Source organism: Cynara cardunculus (assembly GCF_001531365.2).
Source record: "Cynara cardunculus var. scolymus isolate 2C chromosome LG 2, CcrdV1, whole genome shotgun sequence".
Taxonomy (NCBI): Eukaryota; Viridiplantae; Streptophyta; class Magnoliopsida; order Asterales; family Asteraceae; genus Cynara; species Cynara cardunculus.
This window is the reverse complement of record NC_037529.1, coordinates 8,315,340-8,335,433: the sequence shown is the minus strand read 5'-3', so window position 1 is coordinate 8,335,433 and position 20,094 is coordinate 8,315,340. Positions and strand designations below refer to the sequence as shown.

Genomic DNA, 20,094 nt, shown 5'->3' with positions numbered 1-20,094 from the left:
AGTCTGACCTCAATTATCAAGGTTTGCCACTATTTTAAGAAATTAGTAAAGATACAATGGCTAATGGAAATATCTAATACAAAATGTTTCTGTTGCCTTGTATATTTCTGCATTCTATTCTAAATGACAAAGCTACCAGAGAGTATAATAAATATAAAAAACAAAGCATGTGAACAGACCTTTCCATTCCATTCCGACCAAATGCCCCAATGAGGAAAGATGCCAACTTGGTAAAGGCCTCCACAATCCCATGCTTCAGCTATTAGCTGTTGGAAATGTCATGAAATAACGAGCATAATTGGTTCATGATATAATTAACAGGCTGTCAAAAGAAATTTTATAGCACTAGCATAAGCATAAATTAATGGGCATGCAGAAAGGCCGGTTCAACAAGAAACTAAAGTTGTTAAAGTCTTAATAAGATAAGAATGATCACCAATAAACGTTTGTACTCACAAGTCACAAGCAATAAAAGAACGGCTCAACTTGTAGCTTAAATGAATAAGTTGAACTACCAGCAGATTATTCATGGGGGGAAGCATTTGTTCTAACTATTTCAAATACTTCGATATAAAAGGCACCTGAATCATGACACACAGTTTATAACTGGTGGTGCATCCACACAAATTACCTTCACTCCTCGAAGTATTGGGTCATTGCTAATCATGTCAACCAATGGTGGGCTGCTGAGAGGTGATCCAGTTGTCAGCAAATCATCTTCTAATTGATTCCCATATACATTTGCTGCATCCCAGAGGCTGAAACCAGATTGCATATAATAAGAGCAAATGAATGGTGGTGTTTTGTAATGTCAGCAATATAAGAATCAGGTGTGCAGTAGACCAAATAACCTGCTGCCTCTTGTCAGGATAGAAGCAAGATCAAACCGAAATCCATCGACATGCATCTCCGTTACCCAATATCTGTAGGAAGGTTTCATAAAACATATACTTACTCAATTGAGAATCAAAATGCATATGTATTAGTTCCAAAAGAAGAACCAGTCCTTGATGGCAAACTATTGGTGTAGGATATAATTCAAAACAAAAACAAAAAAAAAAACAGAAAAAAATGTGGCTCTTTTTCTCATAGAAACTATAAAGATTAAAGAACCGAAATTCTAATGAAAAATAGAATAGTGCAAAACTTCACTCATTATCCTCCAAATATAAAAAGAGAACTTTCTACAAAATTTACTTGTTACTACTAATAGAGAAATTTTCTCATTGTACATGCCACGCTACCAATAATGTGCAGAGATACCCTTCTTTTTGTCTCATCAACATAACTTCAAAACTAAAACCATAAATCATGTTATAGATATATGGTGCACATGCAAGCACACTCAACAAACCACACCTTCCCAAGCCTACACACAAAAACATGTAGGGGTTCATGTAAGTAGTATCTTATCTACCTCAAGGAATCTACTATGAATTGGCGTACGACAGGATGGTTGCAATTGAAGGTGTTTCCACAACCTGAATAGTTGTAAAACTCCCCCTGCAAAACCATGTATAAAATTCGCCTCAAGCTCATTATATATCCTTGTGGATAAAAAATATACAGTTCCATGGACAGAAACAGATGCTAGATTCCACATCTTTTTGATACTTGCTTTGGATTGGTAATTAATTATACCTAGGTTACCACCCACAAATCCACCTCAAATAAGAGTATCTATACAAAAGGCAAAAATTGGCATCTGCTGTTATATAGATCAAAAGCTGATTTTAATTCAGTTATCAAATATAATGCAGCTTCAAGTGGCTGTTTTATTTTCTTCCTTCTCGTTTGGGGAGGCAGGGCGGGGGGGATTTATGTCAATTCCAATGAGTACTAATTAAATCCACATATCCATTATGTGCCAACTCTTAGGAGTTTGAAATATGTTTGACTAAGATAGTCATTATTCTCATATCTAAGCCATCAACAAGTTAATTATAATTCCATATTGGTGTGGTTCACGTATATAGCCGTATTGTTAGCTTCTATGGGTTTGGTTGGTTGATGAAATGAAATGACAAAGGAAAGAAATGGACAAGGTAATGAAATGAAGTAACGAACCATTACATTCCATTATCATTTTTGGTTGGCTTGTAGAAATGGAATGGGTGATTTATTTTGTTTGGTATCAATGAATAGACATCTGAATTGAAATAAACTGGTAAACAAGGACAAAAATGTCCTTTAGTATAAATATTTTTAATTCAAACTGAGATATATTATTAAATAAGTTGCATTTAAAAGTATTATGTGTTCATTGAAATATATTTCAGATACTTAACAAATATTCATTCAACATTTAAAGTTTCTTTAAAATTAAGTTTTAACAATCATGAAAAAAGATTACAAAACGTATTCTGTAAATCTGATTATTTCATTTCCATTGTTCCAGTCTTCCGATAAATAGTGATCTTCATAACAATTGTGTACACTATATGTAAATACATGTGTAATTTTTTACTTCTAGTTGTTAAAAAAATTTATAAAAATTATTGACAATTTTATTTACAAGAATAAAAATTTAAAGAAACTCTCAAATAAGATTAGAAGGAAAAATATATATTTTCTAGTTATTTTTGGAAAGATTGGTATTAATTGAAGATTATAAAAAAAGAAAGAACAGGTAACATTGTAAATTTTCATTACATTGCATGATGAAATCGACAAAAAACAGTCCTTCCCCTAGGAACAAAAATCAACCAAATGGAAGGAATCACATTCCTTGGGGAATGCTTCATTCCATTCCATCTGAAAACGGAAAATATAAAACACATTTTTCTCAATCCATCATATTAGTCCATTACATTACTACAAACCAAACATGACATAGGAAATCTTAGGAGACATCGAGTAAGTGGGAGTTCAAATATAAACAGTGTACCCAACTTGCAAATAAGTTCTATAAGAAAGGTATGAAAGCCTTTGCAGCTAAACCTTAGGTGCAAGCATATAAAAGACATCATCAATACCTTAAAGAAGCAAAATGACAATTCATATTCCTTCAACTTCACAAGTAAAAAGAAATACAGTAATGCTGCTATACCTTAGGTGCAAGCATATAAAAGACGCTGTTATCAACACCTCGAAAAGACAATATGGGACCATTCTCATTCCCTTCAGCAGTGTGATTGAAAACCACATCCATGAGTACCTGTAAAAATCTGAATTAGATGGCAACTCGTAAAACTTAAAGAAAGCAAATAAACCTGTGAGACAAGTTGTCACCTCGATTCCACGTTTGTGTGCCTCTTTAATAAGCTGTTTGAACTCATTTATTGCATCAAGGCCACAATTACTAGCACCAGCAGATGCATATCTCGACATTGGTGAAAAATAGTTGATAGTCGAATACCCCCAATAATTTAACCTGGAGAAGAGATTGATAATCCATATGATGTACTAGTACTTTAAAACAAAGATTTACTCATCGAAGCAACTTGCAACATGAATACGATCAACTAAATTCACTATTGGAAACATAAGAGATGTCATATACTCCCTCCATCCCAAATTAACTGCAATAATTTCTTTTTCTGGATATCCATAACTAGATGCAACATCTCTCTTTTTGACAAAGTTTTGATCTAAATTACAACTTTGTCCATTCGTAATCATTTTAAAATACTGATAGCAGGTTCAAATCCAAGGAGGAATAAAAATCCCCTTGTGGCCACGGAGGTTCAAATGCGGTGAGGCCTATCTGCAAAGCAGGTGGTCGCCCTAGGATTAGTCGGCTCACATAGCGGGTTGGATATCCAGGTTAACCAAAAAAAAAATACTGATAGCACTGATATTGGTCCACAAGATTCCTCTATTTTGCTATTACTTGTAGAATATCATGATGTAAAAAATAGTGTAAAGCATTTTCTTTCCATGCTAAATTAGATATTTTGCATATTCTTTCTTAATTTCTATAATTCTGTTTCACAACAGAATCTCACAAATAATTTCCTAGTTTCAGATATTTGGTTTCCACAGAATAAGGAGCAGATCTGCTTTCCCTTGTATATATATTTTCGCCATAAATTTGTATAATGCAGAGAAAATTTCAGTAACAAACTTCTATATGGTATCAGAGCTAACCTCTGAAACCTAGCTTTCCTTGCTGCCACACTTTCCAAGCCATCATCCAATCATCAATGAATACTCTCGTGGATTCTTCTTCCTCAGGAATACAGATTAGTCGACCCCTCCTCCTCTCACAAATTCTTCCCAAGTTATTGATGATTCTCCTGTCCCAATCACTTGTCACAAATTCAGCGGACACATAAAAACTACCTTCAATTATATCAATCCGTCCTCATTTATGTCTTAGAGATTGGTGGTGTCATGGCTAATCCACTTCATGCTCTCCACTAGTTGGAGAAAATTTTCTTCTTTATCAAATTGGCCAAGAAATTTAGAATGCCGACAGTGACCAACTCAAGTTCTGCAAACACTTCACAACTCTTTGAAACATAAGCTAAACTATTCGAACCCAAGCAAGGAAACTCAAATATTACGCAATACTACTAAACACTCACCAAGGTATTGGCAACATCTTGATATGTTTTAGGTATATCCTTAGAAGTGTCCAAATGATGTTGGTCTCTACAAAGAACTCATTGAGAGAAAAACGAGCTTGATCAAGTCAGAAGCAGAATCATGAATCTCAAACCCCTCCCTCCAATCAAAAGGTTTTCTGTTAAACCCTCAGAAAACCTAAGAGGTTGATGGTGCCGAACTATATATCACACTCAGATGGATCTTCTATGCTCAATCACTCATCCTCTTTAGACACCAAATCTTGAATGGGAAGACCAAGATGTGAACACTACAAACTACCTGGTCATTATCGTGAAACTTGCTAAAAACCCAACGCATGTCGATTGGAAAGCTAGAAGCCGAGTTGATCAAGCATACGTACACATGGTTACCAATATTGAAGGAGCGTCAATGAAGTCAGCGATTTTACGAAGAATCATATTGATGCACTTATAAACTATTTGATCAGATTAAAAAGCAGCCAAGCTTGTCTTCAGCCAAGGAAAATGGCAGTGTCATGAATCATCAAGATACTACATCTCATGCATTTGCTACAACCTCCAACTGCACCGGTCCATGGATAGTGGATTTAGGGGCATCCAACCACATGACTGGTGATTTACAAGTCTTCAACACCTTCATACCATGTGCTAATTCCTTACACGGTCAGAATTAAAGATGGTTCCCTCTTCAAAGTGATAGGAAAAGGGTCCATAAAGCTATGAGACGATCTTCTCTTTTCATATGTTCTCTTTGTTCCTAAATGAAATTGCAACCGACCCTCAATCAGCAAACTCACTAGACATCCAAAATGTGGGTGTAAATTCCATCCAAATCTTTGTGGAATTCAGGTAGTGAGTTCAGAGAAGGTGATTGTCGGTGCTAAAATGCATGCCGACTCTAGATTCTCAAGGACTCTCCTACAAGTAAACAAGTTCAAAAATAACGACATAAGGTTTTGTTCTCCATTCCAACTAAAATTTCCCTTTTGATCTCGTCTCTAACTATAATGAAAATCTTGTTATGTTATGGCATTCTTGCCTTGGACATGTAAATTTTGGTTATCTCGGAAAACTATCCCCTCATTTATTCATCAATAAAATGTTCCATTGCAAAGTTGGTCAACTTGCCAAACATACTCGAAATATTTACTCCAACTCTTACAAACCTTCGTAACCCTTCTCAAATATGAAGAGGGCCATTTGGGGACTGTCATGGGTAAAAAATATTAATTGATCTGGATGATTTGTGCCCTTTATTTATGATCATAGACCACATGGACTTTTCTCATGGAAGAAAAATAAAAAACTCCTGTCTTTAAAATTTTACATTCCCTGATTCAAAATTAATTCGAAATTTTGAAAACCAACAGAAAGTAATATTTTAACTCCATTCTTGGTCCATATTTATTAATAATATCAAGGAATTGTTCACTTTAGTTCTTGTGTTGACACTCCATAGCCATTTATTTTGCCAGGCCTAGATTTCATAAGTATATGATACTGTAATCAACTTTCTGCGCTTACTCCCATGTAACCACAATCAACCCTCAACAGTTGAAGGGTATGTGCAATTCACCTGCATTAACATAAAAAAGTTTCTCCGAAAGGAGGATTTGAGTACCTATAGTCACCCAAGACAGGATTGTAGCTGAAGTACTCCAGCTCATTGAACTCATGGCAAGGCATCAACTCTATGCAGTTCACACCAAGTTCCTATACCAGAAATAATAGTTTTAACAAAAACATATGCAGTATAGACCATTCATGTTGCTCAATATGAAAGGAAGCTAAATAACAGTACCCCGCAATGCAAGAACCATTGCAAGAAAAATCATCAAAGATCCCAATACATCAGCTATAGCATTCATAATGTCGTTCCTATTAAAGGAAAAAAAAAGAACAAGAAAGAAAAAAAGGGAAAAGAAATTACTAAATTAATAACATGGACATTTAATCTGGTGTGCGGATGTTAGCTTTCCTAATTTACTATATTTAGTTGGTGATCTGTTCCTAGTTTAGAACAAGTCTTTTGTTTCAAACCAATTGGAGTAGGCTAAAAAATGAACCCAAAGAAACTAAAAGAAAACATAAACAGGCAAAACCCTACTAAATGACATGGACAGTGACAATCCACACACTCCTATCATATTAACAATAAAGGTTGAAAAGTAAAAGTTTCACAGGCAAATTATAAAGAAAGTTGGTTTTGATGTTAAAAGAACCTTTGTAACATATGAGTTGAGTACCTATCTTTCACTCCTGCTAAGTTAATTGTGTTTTGCAGTTGGTGCTTTCCATTTTATTTTATTTTTGAGAACGCTACCTACAAAAATACTAAGGGGCCGTTTACCTAAACACTTACCCGGTAAGCACTTACCGATAAAATTCAACACAATTGTGTACTTACCGGGTAAGATTTTGTTCACTAAAACGCATCGTATGCAACAATTTATCCCGGTAAGCGCTAACCATGGTAAGAGTCCTCGTCCTCACTTACCAGGTAAGACTCTCGATTCTTGTCTTCACTCTTACCGGGTAAGATTTTTAGTCCTTGCCATATTCATCCGGTAAAGTATAGTGGCTTGGTAAGCGCTTACTCGGGTAAGCGTTTGGTAAACGGCACCTAAGTAGATTAATCAAGTTGCCGCAAAAACACTATGTATGCTTGATGCTTGTTAAAGTTAGCAATGAATATGATTTCCATTTAATGCATGCAACAGCAGTACAAACACACATGCATACATACACAGGAAGGGGGTAACAGATATTAGTGTGTAACTGTGTATACAGATAGAAACAAGTTATACGCATCAAAAGGAAATTCAATTAACATATCATTGTCGTGTTATATACTGTATCTTGGGAAAATTAAGCCCATTATGTCACACAGAATCATAGATTAGGATTCCCCTGTCAGTGCTTTAAGATACCAACTCGAAGGTCAGAATGAAACAATAGAAGGTAAAGTATATTCTACATGTACCTTCAAATGATCAAGTTTGTCTACTACACCAAGGTAAGTGCCAGGAGATCCTGTCTGGCTGGACTCGTGCCTTGTAAATCCACGAACATGCATTTCATAAATTACCAGATCTCTTTGTGGGAATGCAAGAGGTAGATCTCCTTCCCAGTCAAACTAAATCAAACATTCATATTGAACATATAATGAGTACAAGCCAGCAGCAAGAAGTGGTATGATGTGGAATGTGATGAATCAAGAAAAATAACATTTATCCCCTGTTTTCTATAAACAAATAAAATGTGCCAATAAGATTAAACATGTTGATGCCAATTATTTTAAATAATCAAGTGATGTAACTTTTGATTCTCAAATCTACTGAAGAAATACAAAAAGTAACCCCTGTCCAATTATATTTCTCCACTTTCCTCTTTAAAATTATACTTTACCTTTATGTCCTACCATGATGACGAGATATTGAGATTAGCGTAAATAGTAATTTCAAGATGTTATTTTACTTTACCTAGTGTTTAACTGGGTAGAATATTTTGATATTAGCTTTTATTTAGTACTTGGGATTTCATTTAGAACCAAGTATTTCTTCATTGACAGCATTTTGGCCTTCTGGGTATTTCCTGCCGTCCATGTAGTGTTAGGGTTCTGTTTAATTATAAATAGAATTGTCATTCGCAATAAATGGGATGGATAAATGGTATGTTGTTTCTGATCAAATTCATTACTTTTATTGACTGAATTAACTTCTGGAGCGAAGCCTTTATGTTGCAAATCCCTAGTGGATTCCATAGTTTCCCCCAAAACCTTCCATTCAATTTCCCGTCCTACATCACATAGCCTGGTTAAACTATTTGTCTTTCAAATATTCCCATTATAAGTAAGTGATGATACAAAATTGAAACAATGACATGCAAGATGATAAAGCAAGAAAACATGAAAAGTAATTGCAACCAACGAGAGTAAAGAGAGATAATAAAGTAACAAGTTATGAGAGATGAGAGATAAAAAAAGAGAAAAAAAGGAAAGAATATGTTGGAAGGAAGTGTCACTCAATTGAGTGGGAAGACTTGGACCAGGGTAAAAGGAAATAAAATATACAACAAAAATAAGAGTGTCATTGGTAGAGTGGATCATTCATTGAACTTGTTCTCATATCTTACTCAATTCCATCGATTCAATAGATTAGAGAATATATTAGGGCACGCTTACCATATAGGTTTGTGATTAATGAATCATTTATTAGGGCACGCATACTAAATAGTAAATACCATATGAAATGACATCATTTATTAGGGCACGCATAGTAAATACGAAATGAAATGACATCATTATAAGATTGCTATCTTAGGGTGGATAGCCATACATAATGTCACTAGCAAGATGTGCATATTATTTAGGAGACTTGACATTCAATTATGAGCAGCATATAGGAAACTTTGACATTCATATGTTCTTGAGAAATTGAAATGATCAAGAATGATAGTACCTCATGAATGGTAGGAATTTTGCATGCCATTTGGCTCCAGCAATCATCATCAGGTCCTAAAACACCAAACTCCCCCCTGCTTACAACAGCCTGAATAAGCACCAAGAAGGTCAACGCCTATCACTTTTTAAGAAGGTATATTGAAATTGAGCATGTGTGCAAGTCCCAAGGTGCAAGCACAATCAGGATAAAGGGAAGAGAATATTGTATCTAAACAATTTGAGTAACTATAAAAATTCGAACATAATAGATGAAAGAGGCTACCAACTTTAGCATAAGGATCTAATAAGATCTGAGAAGAATCATAGTAGTGTCCTTCCTCAAGACAAAACTCTCCAGAAAATTTGTAGCCATATAGCATGTCTGTAAAATCTCCTTTCAGAAACACATGCCAGACATCTCCAGTCTTATTGGTAAGTTGATCCAGAGGTATCTGCTCAGTAACTCTTTTCTGCATCAAGTGAGAATCATAGAAACAATCACGCCTATGAACTAATAATAACTTATTATATACAATATGCACCAAGATTCCAACACAGTAATTTAACTGCAAAGTTGACAAGGATCGTTTGTTTATAGTTACAAAGTAGATAATCTAAAATAAATATCCTAAAATATATACTTGCAGATTATAAGATCTATTCATATGTACATATTTTGTATATTAAGTATTCTAATAATTACAAATGATAAGTTGTACTTCTACAAATGCATAATTAGATAAACCACCTTTGTTTCCTATTCAACTATGGTCAAATACTCAAATTACTCGTTAATTAAAAAAACCGCATCAATGTGGCATCAAAATTTAGATATCCATCCATGTACCACTGGTCTAAGCATGTAAAATATAGCAATGTGGCATCCCATTAGCAAAATCTTGATGATGTGGGCAACTCGATTTTTAAAAATTGATCACATGCTAATTTAGGTATTTAGAGGTTTAGGGTCACTGTCTTCATCCCTTTAAAAACGCAAGAACTATAATCATGGCAATATAAATAGGCAAAAAGCATAGCAACCTTGAAACTTCATATGTCAAATTTACATTCTTCTTCCAGGCAAACTCGATGCCGAATGTAGATTCAGCAAGCCATGGCCCATGGTGTGGTTACTCATGCTTTAAGATTTACAAAGAGTTGAATCTTCTATTATATGAATACAGCATGTAAAAGTGCAAGTTCAGGGGGAGTACCACATGCGAATGAGTGGTGCATGTTTTCTAGAGTGGACTGCTAGCTTTAATATCCTTTTCTTTATGAAGAACTAGTAGCTACAATATCTCTCTTTGGAAATTGAACAAATAAAGGTTTATTCAATCTCCAGAATGGCTATAGGCCCCACATATAGCCAAACGATGACGTGTCAGACAAATGCTTTAGGCTCATGTAGTTGTGTCAGGGATCTTTTTTTGAAAAGTTTTACTTCCCATATTTGAAATACAAGTTGGCTCTTGATGGTTCATTTAGCCCAGGTAAGAGCCAGTTTATAAATATTTCAGAAATTAGATCTTTCACCCATGCAGTTAAAATTCCAAGGTATCTATCTGCTTGGAAAAATAATGTGAATTGTGTGAATTTTACCATGCTTTCTTTGCTACTAAAAAGAGAAGGAAGATTAAAACACAATTTGACATGAGTTTATTTCCATGTTGAGATCTCAAGGATTCAGTATATACTCATATCACTTGATCAATTGTTGCAAGATAACCAAACAATGTTTAATGCTGCACTGAAGATTTTATAAGACTGATTATAGTCCCTGTAGTGTCAAAAGAGAAGAAAGATGATCACAACTATACACCCGATAGATTTTAAAATGTTCCAAGTCATCTATATTTTGCCGACACCAATATCATGTTGGACAAAACAGATACTTAACTGATCTGTTTATCCAGTTGGCGGGTACATTGGTAATATCTTAAGCTATGATGGGGCATTTGATGCAAATATGTAATGGCTGATTTGAGAATTCGGCCACAGCCAATGGAAAAGGGGGGTTTTCACAAAAATCACAAGACAATAACTTAAATGTTTTAAATCAAAATGTTTAAGAAATTAAATGAAGGGGTAATAATGAATATAAAAACAGATACTAATGAATCCGATTTGATGAAAATACTTTTTTTTTTTTGCGAAAGCACTAGATTTATTCTATCTAGCGGTTGCAATGTTCTTTTTCCTTATACACGTAGTATTCAGGATCGATTATAGATAGTGACAGGTGGTGCATTAAAATGTCTCTTTTACATAATTACACTTGTGTTGGTGAAGCATCCCAATCTTATGAACATACTCATGTCAGTGTGAACATACTCATGTCAGTGTGTACATACACCGAAAACAAAATAATGCAAAAAAAGATGAAGTAAAAACAAACAGAAAAGGTAAACATATACCTCAGGCAAATCAGAGGGAGTCATCAAGCATAGAGTCGCAGATGTGGCATTGCGTGAATATATTGCAAAATTGACCCCATCTTTTTTCGCTGTGGCACCAAACGGCGTCGGAGAACCCTGTAACACCTGAAACCGAGGCGGCAATGCTTTCGGCTTCTCCTTTTCCACCACGGCCGTATCCACTTCTCCTCCTACACCTCCATCGCTTGCATTAACCACCAAGGCATTGTGATTCCTCCGGGTTGGCCATTTGATTTGTACCTTGGGGTTTAGGAATTCAAAATTGTGCGTAGAAGTGAGTTTCGGTGTGTGAATCGAAGAGTATGAGGCACATGGAAGTAGTTTTTCCATCGAAGAAGCATCCATAGATGCTCGAAGATTGGAGTCGTTGCAGGTTTTGGCAGGAGAGATGCCTGAAGTGAGCATGAATGTGGGGTTGGGGTTTGTACTTTTATTTCTTTACTTTCTTTTAGTATTCATTAAAACCCTATCCTCATACTTTTCGGTTAATTCCTTTTTCAAAAATTAATTAAAATAATTATTTTTACCAATTAATTTCATTTTTTAGTTATTTTTTTTTTACGAGATTTATCAAAATAGTTTTAGGTCTATAATTATATAAAAAAAATTGTGAATCCGGATGAAAAATATAATTTTTTTATTACAAACTTGGATAAAAAATTTTACGGATCTGTATGAAAAATGTAATTTTTTTACGGATAGGAGTAAAAAGTGTAAAAAAAATTTGTCTTTTAGCTAGGTCTGTAATTGCAGACGTCGGTTTTACAGACCTATGATTATTTTGATAAATTTAAAAAGAAAAATTATTAGAAGGTCAAATATATCAGGAGGTCCCAGATTCAAATTTAAGGAGGAATAAAAATCCCCTTTGTGGTCACGGAGGTTCAAATGCGGTGACTTTGGGCTATTTGCAAAACATATGGTCGTTCTAGGATTAATCGGCTCGTATAACAGGTTGAATATCCAGATTAATAAAAAAACCAACCTTAAAAAATAATTGTTTTAATAAATTTCCTTTTTTTTCTTTTTAACTCTTTGGATCATCTCAGTGTTGCTGTTTTAAATATTTTAAGATTTTGGAAAAGTTTGTTTCCTTAAACCTGTTTTTAAATAAAAAATAGGAAAAAGGATATAAAAGATTTAAATTTAAAAAGAAGGAATATAATATAACTATTCAAGATGTTTTTATATTTTAAAAACTACTGATTAAAATTTTAATTTTGAAAAAAGAAAAATAATTCAAATTTGTTATTTTAAAAACCAGAATAAATGTTCAACGACTCTATTTTAAAAGAACTAAAAACATATTTGCTCGATACGACAAGATACATTTCAATTTTAATGTTTTATTTTGTAATATAATTTTGTATAATTCTGAGAAAATAATAATGTTTTTATATTTAAATAAAATATAAATTTAAAGACAAAAATTTCTACCATCTTTTGTATAACTTTTAGTTCAATTTTTTAGTATAATTTAATTTAGGTCTAATAATATATTTTTTTATTATAACTTAATTTAAGTATAACAAAAAAAAATTAGATCTAGTTATATAATTTTTTATAAAGATAATAATCAAGCATTACTTAATAATTATCCTAATTATATTTTACATTATTTATATTTAAAAATTTGTATTTGATTATATTCATCGGTTAGGTATATGAATTCAAACATATAACTTTAAAAAGTTGTATTTATGGATCATTTACTTTATCTTGAATTTTAAGTAATATATATCATTAAACAGCATATGATGCATTAAAAATGATTTTTAAGAATTTTATCCAAGTGCTTTACAATATAGTATAGATTAATGATTTTCTTGAATAAATGTTTAATGAAAGTTCTACTTTAATATAATTTGTTGTAAATCAAAATAATTAATAGAACTAGAAACGTACTCGTGGAATGCAGCGAGATACATCTTGATTTTAATATTTCGTTTTATATTTTGGGTCTATCGATGTATAAAGCGATTTTATGTGGTTCTGAGAAAAAGAAAATGTTATTATTTTTGAATGAAATATAAATTTGAAGATATCATAAAATTTTGAAAAAAAATAATCGATATTATTATCAAATTAACTATTAAAAGTTCTCGTTTTTATGTAATTTTATTAATTTAATTTTTTATTATAATTTAATTGAAGTTTAATAACGAACTAATTTATTTTTTGTTAATAATGCTTTTCTAAAATAATAATTAAATATTATGTTAAAATTCAATGATTATCTTACTTATTTTTTAGATTTTTTATATTTAAAATGATATTTATCATGTATTTTATTATGTTTATCTGTAGTTGGTTACACGAATTCAAATATGGAGGTTTAAATATAATGTACTCATGCGTACTATACTTGTAATCTTAAATTTTAAGTAATATGCATCAATAAACAGTACTTTATACATAAAAAATTGTTTTTAAGAGTTTTGTCAAATGTTTTATAATATAGTATAGATAATATGTCAAAGACCTTCCAGCCTAGTGGTAAAGGCTTGGGCATGGCATAGTCATGAACCCGAGTTCGAGCCCTGGGAGGGGAGTGTTGGCGACATTTAAGTGGGGCTATGTTTAGCCTCCAAAATTATCGGGGATTAGTCGGACTTTGGCCCGGACACCCTTACAGATAGTATAGATAATATGATATTATATGCTTATATAGTTACATATGAACTTCTCTAGATATATTATATGATATATGTTGGTATTTAAATACATAACCTCCATAATGACATTTTCTTAAACGTTCATTAACGAAAATGTAACATGGAAATACTTCTTTCATGATGTAGTCGTTTACGTCTTTCCATAAGTCATCATTTTAATTTTTACAGCTTATTTATAATACCTGATTTGTTTTTACGAATATATTCAACTATTCATCGCCAACTTCTAGGTTATTTTTCGTCACCAACTTGTAGTATTTTTATCTTTGTTACCAGTTTGGTATTTCATCACCCACATACACAAGTATAACATTGTCGTAATGCATTTACTTCATGTTTATTGTAAAACCTTAAATTTTTCATCAAATAAAGACGGAAGTTAGACATCAACTGAGTTGCATCGAAATATTTCCATGTATTCACATGTAAATACCTATTCACTGACCTACCATCCAAAGTACGATCAGGGGGGGGGGGGAGGAATTTCATATGCATGACGATAAACAGACCATGTTCAAATGGTTAAATTGCACTCGTTACATGAAGTCAATTCAATGCACATAATTATGTTGACAGTCTTCCTTGAATAATGCACCTTCCCTTAGGCCCGACGGCCTTAAATAGAGGTGTTAACAAGTCGAGTAATATGATTTGTGGGCTCGTTTGAAAATAAATACTCGACTTTGAAGTCAAAACGTTTTTTTTCATAATTGTACTTGAGCTCGATGTGTTTTAATAGTTTGCATATTTTGTTTTGAAATGAAATTCAAGCTCCAGTAACTTGGAACCAGCCATGAATAGAACTCGTTCTTAACTCAAAAACATTGCTTTAAAGCTCAACTAAGAGCTCGTAAAACTCATTATTCAACTCTAACTTCATTAATGTGTGTACGAGACACCTATGCTTCGGCAAAACAATTGAGCGCACGCACCCACGTATATAAAATGACAAATTCTTCATAATCATTTCAACTCGATATTCAAACCGCGAATATATACTTTCAAAATCAACCTTTTGAGTTATATGACATTAAAAAGACACATATTTTAATGTCTATGTAGACGGTTGGTGGTCGGGTTTTTATCAACCTGATTGGGTTCATATACTAAATACGTGTGTTTTTCTTTAAATATACATAGAAAAACGTTGATTTTAAAGTTTAATAATAATTAAAAAGGTCGAGTTAATTATTACCAGATACATGTTAATATCATAAAAATTATTTATATTTTAAAATATTTAATAGCAAAATCACACTTTATGGTGGGAAAGAAAATTAAGACGTAATTGTTTTTTTTTTTTTTTTTCTGAACGAAACTAATTTTAAAATTATGGAAAATAAGTTACAAAATAACCAAAGTCATAACAATCTTTTTAAAATATAATTAAATAGTAATCATAATTCTTCCAAATTTAGAATATTGGATACTATTAATAAATACCATATTTACAAAATCGATTATATTTTATATTAACAATATTACAAATATTTATTACATTTAAAATTAATTTCATTCTATTTAATTTACACAAATACCAAATAAGATTGGTTTTCTTGAAATTTTATTAACAAGATATATCTAAAACGTCAAGTTTACAACAATTTTCCGAAGGGATTGGCTAAATACATCACTATATACGCACCTATCTTTACTAATTTCATTCTCATATACATCAATATCAATTAAATATGACAAAAATCAAGAATCTTACCAAAAGACATAGCAAGAACTGAGAGCTTTATCAGGTAAGCAAGGAAAAAAAACTATTACCAGATAAAAACTTATCAGGTTTAAGATGCTTAACAACCACCCAATAACGTTTGATAAACAGTCCCTTATAATATTACATTTTCAATGCATGATTTAACATGATTTTGATATAAAAAATGATGTATATAACGTCATCCCATACAAAAATCTAAACATCCATAAGATATTAAAAAAAACTATAACATCATCAAGTAATATTATATCTTTCTAGAAAAAAAAATTAACCGATACGTTAGAAGTTACCCGATCTAAATAAATACGTTGAAATTGACTTGATTGTAACGTACAAGAATATAATTAAGAAAACGAAAGAAAAAACCATTACAACTTTCTAAAAAAAATTGTTTACAGAATTTATTTATAATTTAAAAAATTAACATATAATGCTTTTTTTATTAACCTGGATATCCAGCGGCCACCTGCTTTGCAGATAGCCTAGAGTGACCGCATTTGAACCTCCATGGTCACAAATAAATTTTTATTTCTCTTTAGATTTGAACCTGGTATTTTTAACCTTTAAAACGAATCGGACACCACCCTTCTAGTTACTCGTTAATGTTTAGATTGAAATAAAATATTTTTGGAAAAGTAGGTAAATTGAATGTTGATTGTTGAAGGGTAAATGGTATGACTATGCTTGTTTAGCCATTAAACAAGGTACACAGTTTTCTAAGTAAATAATAATGGCAGAATTAGGGAGGAAGGCTAGAATCACGCCGAGCATCAAACTACGCAACAAACATAGTCAAACAAGGGGAACATAACTTCATCATCAATTCAAACTACAAAATATTTCATCATCATCATCATCATCAATCGCAACTACTACCATCGTCCCACATGATTTTGTTACTGAAAAAGAAAAACCTAGCATCCCCCAAAATTGGGATAACTTCATCTCATTGAAACCCAATTTTAATCAGACATCAACATCATCAATAGATTTGGGTTCAAGGATGCTGGGATGGGAAATTGGAGAAAACTAGAAGGGGCCGAATTCAATCAATCCACCATCTATGCACAAAACTGAAAAACCTAACCCTACGCCTACTCCCAATTGACAAAAGAGACGGGAGACGAACCTGTGACATTGCACAAGATCGGGTAGGCATTTAACACGCCGCACCTTCGGCTCAAACCCTAGTTTTCTGTAACAGAGGACTGAAGCTATGGCAGTTAGAATTGTTAGCATCCTTACAATACGAAACGGAATCGACCGTCAAATCGGCAAACATCGCCGTGAAATCGTCTAAATCCAGCGAACCGAATCCTCCCTCGTTCCTCTCCAAAGCCTTCAACAACCTCTTGAAGAAAATCACATCGCAAGGGAGTACTAATCCCCCGGTTTTCTGGAATCCAAACTCCTCCTCGGCTTTGTTGAGTAACGACCGAAACACCGGCAGATTCAGAAACTTGGTCGGAATGACGAATCGGCGTCTCTCAATGCCGACGTAGACAGCAAGGGATCCAGGCGACGGGATGCGACGTCGTTGGCGGTCGATTTCAGAATCGGAATCGGAGGTGAAGGAATGAGTGTTGATGCAGCGGCGACGCCATCGTTGCATGACCTGCTTGAGGCGGACGATTTGGCTGATCTTGTTTCCCTTCTTGAGAGCAGACGCCATTGGAGAGGAGAGATTCGAAGCGGCAGTTGGAAAAGGGTTACGATAAGTTGAAATATAATAAGAGAGATGAAGGAATTTGAGTCAAATTCTGCTGCATCTCCGATAGAAATAAAACTAAGTTGCTACCTTTTTCCTTTTATATTTAAATTTCATTCTTTTATATTATTTTTTAATATAATTTAATATTATTTTTTGTAATATAATTTTTATATATATTAACATCTAATATATTAATGGTTCATATATTTAATAGGAAAATAAAATATAATTGTTTATAATGAAATTAAGGCGCTGAATGGTTTAGGATACAAAATTATTCAGAGGGTTTTAGAACCCAAACTTTTTTTTTTTTGCCAAACAAGAGTCACCCCTTAACAATTCAGAGACTGTCTCTTAATGAAACTATTAAGAAGTAAACAAACAACCTCTTATTATTTTAACTTTTCAGTTTGTCTGAGAATCTTCAACAACGATGTTGTTTTAAATTTTTGGAAATTTAAGAAAAATGTTTGTTCTAACAAGTATGTTAAACTCTTTTATGAAAATAATAAATAAATACGAAAAAATGAATAAATCTCCAAATTTCGAGAAAGTGAGAGAAAATATAGCATATCTTATGGAGATGCTCTCTTCTTTTATTTTTTGTGAAAATGTTGACTTTTATTGCGTTGTCCCTGCTTTTCTTTTAAGTCTACACAATAATAATGATGATCATAAGGATGGTCTTTAATTGGTTTGAGTTTAGGCTCCAAAGGTCAAAAGTATCTGGGGGTGTCAAGTTCGAATTCAAGGAAAAATAAAAAATTCTCTTATGGTCACGGAGATTCAAATGCGATAACTCTAGGCTACTCGTGAAGTGGATGGTCATCATATGATCAGTCGACTCGCATAACGGGTTAGATATCTAGATGAGAATAAAAAAGTAAAATGATAATGACAAAAATATCTATACTATATTATAAAGCATTTGACAAAAACTTTTAAAAACCATTTTTATGCACGAAGTACTGTTTATTGATGCATATTACTTAAAATTTAAGATTACAAGTAAATTGTGCAGTACAACATATTAAAGCTTCATATTTGAATTCGTGTAACTAATTGCAGATAAACATAATCAAATATTAGATAAACATCTCATATTAAATATAAAAAATCTAGAATATAATTAGGATAATCATTGAGTTAAACATAATACTTAGTTATTATTTTTATAAAAAATTATATTATTAAACCTAAATTAAATTTTTTTTGTTACTAAACCTAAATTAAATTATAATTAAAAATTTGAATTAAGGAAATTACACCAAAACACAAAAAAATAAAGAAATTAAATTATAAATAAATATCTCATATTAAATAAAAAAATTTGAATTAAGGAAATTACACCGTATTATATCGACATTAAAAAAAATAAAACAAAATATTAAAATCAAAATGTATTTCGATACACTATCGGATTACCCTTTTAGTTGTACCATAATATCTAAACCCGATTTTATGAGATTCCTTTGAGTTGACCATAAGGTCCTGGCTCTCGAAAATGAAAAAAAAATATTTTATATGTAATATATAATAATAATAATAATATATATTAATAAAAAATAAATTATTTTATATGTAATATATTATAATAATAATAATAATATATTAATGAAAAAGAAATTATTTTATATGTAATATATAATAATCTATACTATATTATAAAATATTTAATAAAAAAAATTTAAATACCACTTTTTATGCATGAATTACTATTTATTGATACATATTACCTAAAATTGAAGATTACAAGTAAATTATGCATATGTATAACTTATTAAAGTTTCATGTTTGAATTCGTATAACTAACTGCAGATAAACATAATCAAATAGAGGATAAACATCTCATTTTAAATATAAAAAATCTAAAATATAATTAGGATAATTATTGAGTTCTAACAAAATACTTAATCATTATCTTCATAAAAAATTATATTATTAAACCAAAAATAAAAAATAATATAAAGAAATACATAAAAAAATTAATAATTAGTTTCGTACTAATATCAATATTTTTTTCATTTTTATGATATTTCGTATTTATATTTTTTCCAAAACTTAAAAACATTATTATTTTCTCAAAACCACATAAAACCGTATTATAACATCGATTGAGACAAAAACATTAAAATTGAGATGTATCTCGCTATATTGTACGAGTACTTTTTTAGTAATAATAATATATATTAATAAAAATAATAATAATAATAAGATGAATGTGGATAAACTTTTTTTATAACGATATAGAATGCATATGTCGGTTCATGAAAAAACTTTTGATGTGATTGTTCATAGAAAGCTTTTGGCGATCCTTCAATCTTTGTTTTAGTGAATATTTTTTTAGTACTAGAATGATATTCATACAATATAACGAGATATATTTTGATTTTAATGTTTTGTTTTATTTTGTTTTTCTTGATGTTATAATACAATTTTATATAGTATTGAAAAAACGATAATGTTTTTATTTTTGAATAAAATATAAAATTAAAAGTATCATAAAATTCTGTAAAGAAATGTATAGTATAAAATTAAATATCTAAAAGTTATAGTGTTTTTTTTTTTTTT

General features: G+C 31.6%; 2 protein-coding genes across 2 annotated transcripts; both read right to left on the bottom strand.

Annotated features, from left to right (window-relative positions):
* Positions 1 to 210: 210 nt before the first annotated feature.
* On the bottom strand, positions 211 to 11,774 carry LOC112507004 (isoamylase 1, chloroplastic-like). Its single transcript, XM_025111382.1, has 11 exons — positions 11,391 to 11,774; positions 9,261 to 9,443; positions 8,993 to 9,082; positions 7,516 to 7,668; positions 6,154 to 6,245; positions 3,232 to 3,373; positions 3,050 to 3,157; positions 1,418 to 1,503; positions 852 to 923; positions 632 to 758; positions 211 to 322 (listed from the first exon to the last, which is right to left on the bottom strand). The coding sequence occupies exons 1-11, from the start codon at positions 11,754 to 11,756 to the stop codon at positions 263 to 265; spliced, it is 1,479 nt and encodes a 492-aa protein (XP_024967150.1). The 5' UTR covers positions 11,757 to 11,774; the 3' UTR covers positions 211 to 262.
* A 4,851-nt stretch (positions 11,775 to 16,625) lies between these two features.
* LOC112507842 (auxin-responsive protein SAUR50-like) lies at positions 16,626 to 17,534 on the bottom strand. The gene has a single exon (XM_025112570.1). The coding sequence runs from the start codon at positions 17,482 to 17,484 to the stop codon at positions 16,993 to 16,995; it is 492 nt and encodes a 163-aa protein (XP_024968338.1). The 5' UTR covers positions 17,485 to 17,534; the 3' UTR covers positions 16,626 to 16,992.
* Positions 17,535 to 20,094: the final 2,560 nt, after the last annotated feature.

What these genes read in the sequence shown, in the direction of transcription:
- LOC112507004 (XM_025111382.1), bottom strand. Translation starts at nt 11,756, where the DNA reads ATGGATGCTTCTTCGATGGAAAAACTACTTCCATGTGCCTCATACTCT. An exon ending in ACAAACTTGATCATTTGAAG is followed by an intron (nt 6,246 to 7,515) that starts GTACATGTAGAA and finishes TTTCTGGTATAG; the next exon opens with GAACTTGGTGTGAACTGCAT. An exon ending in TTCATAGTAGATTCCTTGAG is followed by an intron (nt 924 to 1,417) that starts GTAGATAAGATA and finishes ACCTTCCTACAG; the next exon opens with ATATTGGGTAACGGAGATGC.
- LOC112507842 (XM_025112570.1), bottom strand. Translation starts at nt 17,484, where the DNA reads ATGGCGTCTGCTCTCAAGAAGGGAAACAAGATCAGCCAAATCGTCCGC.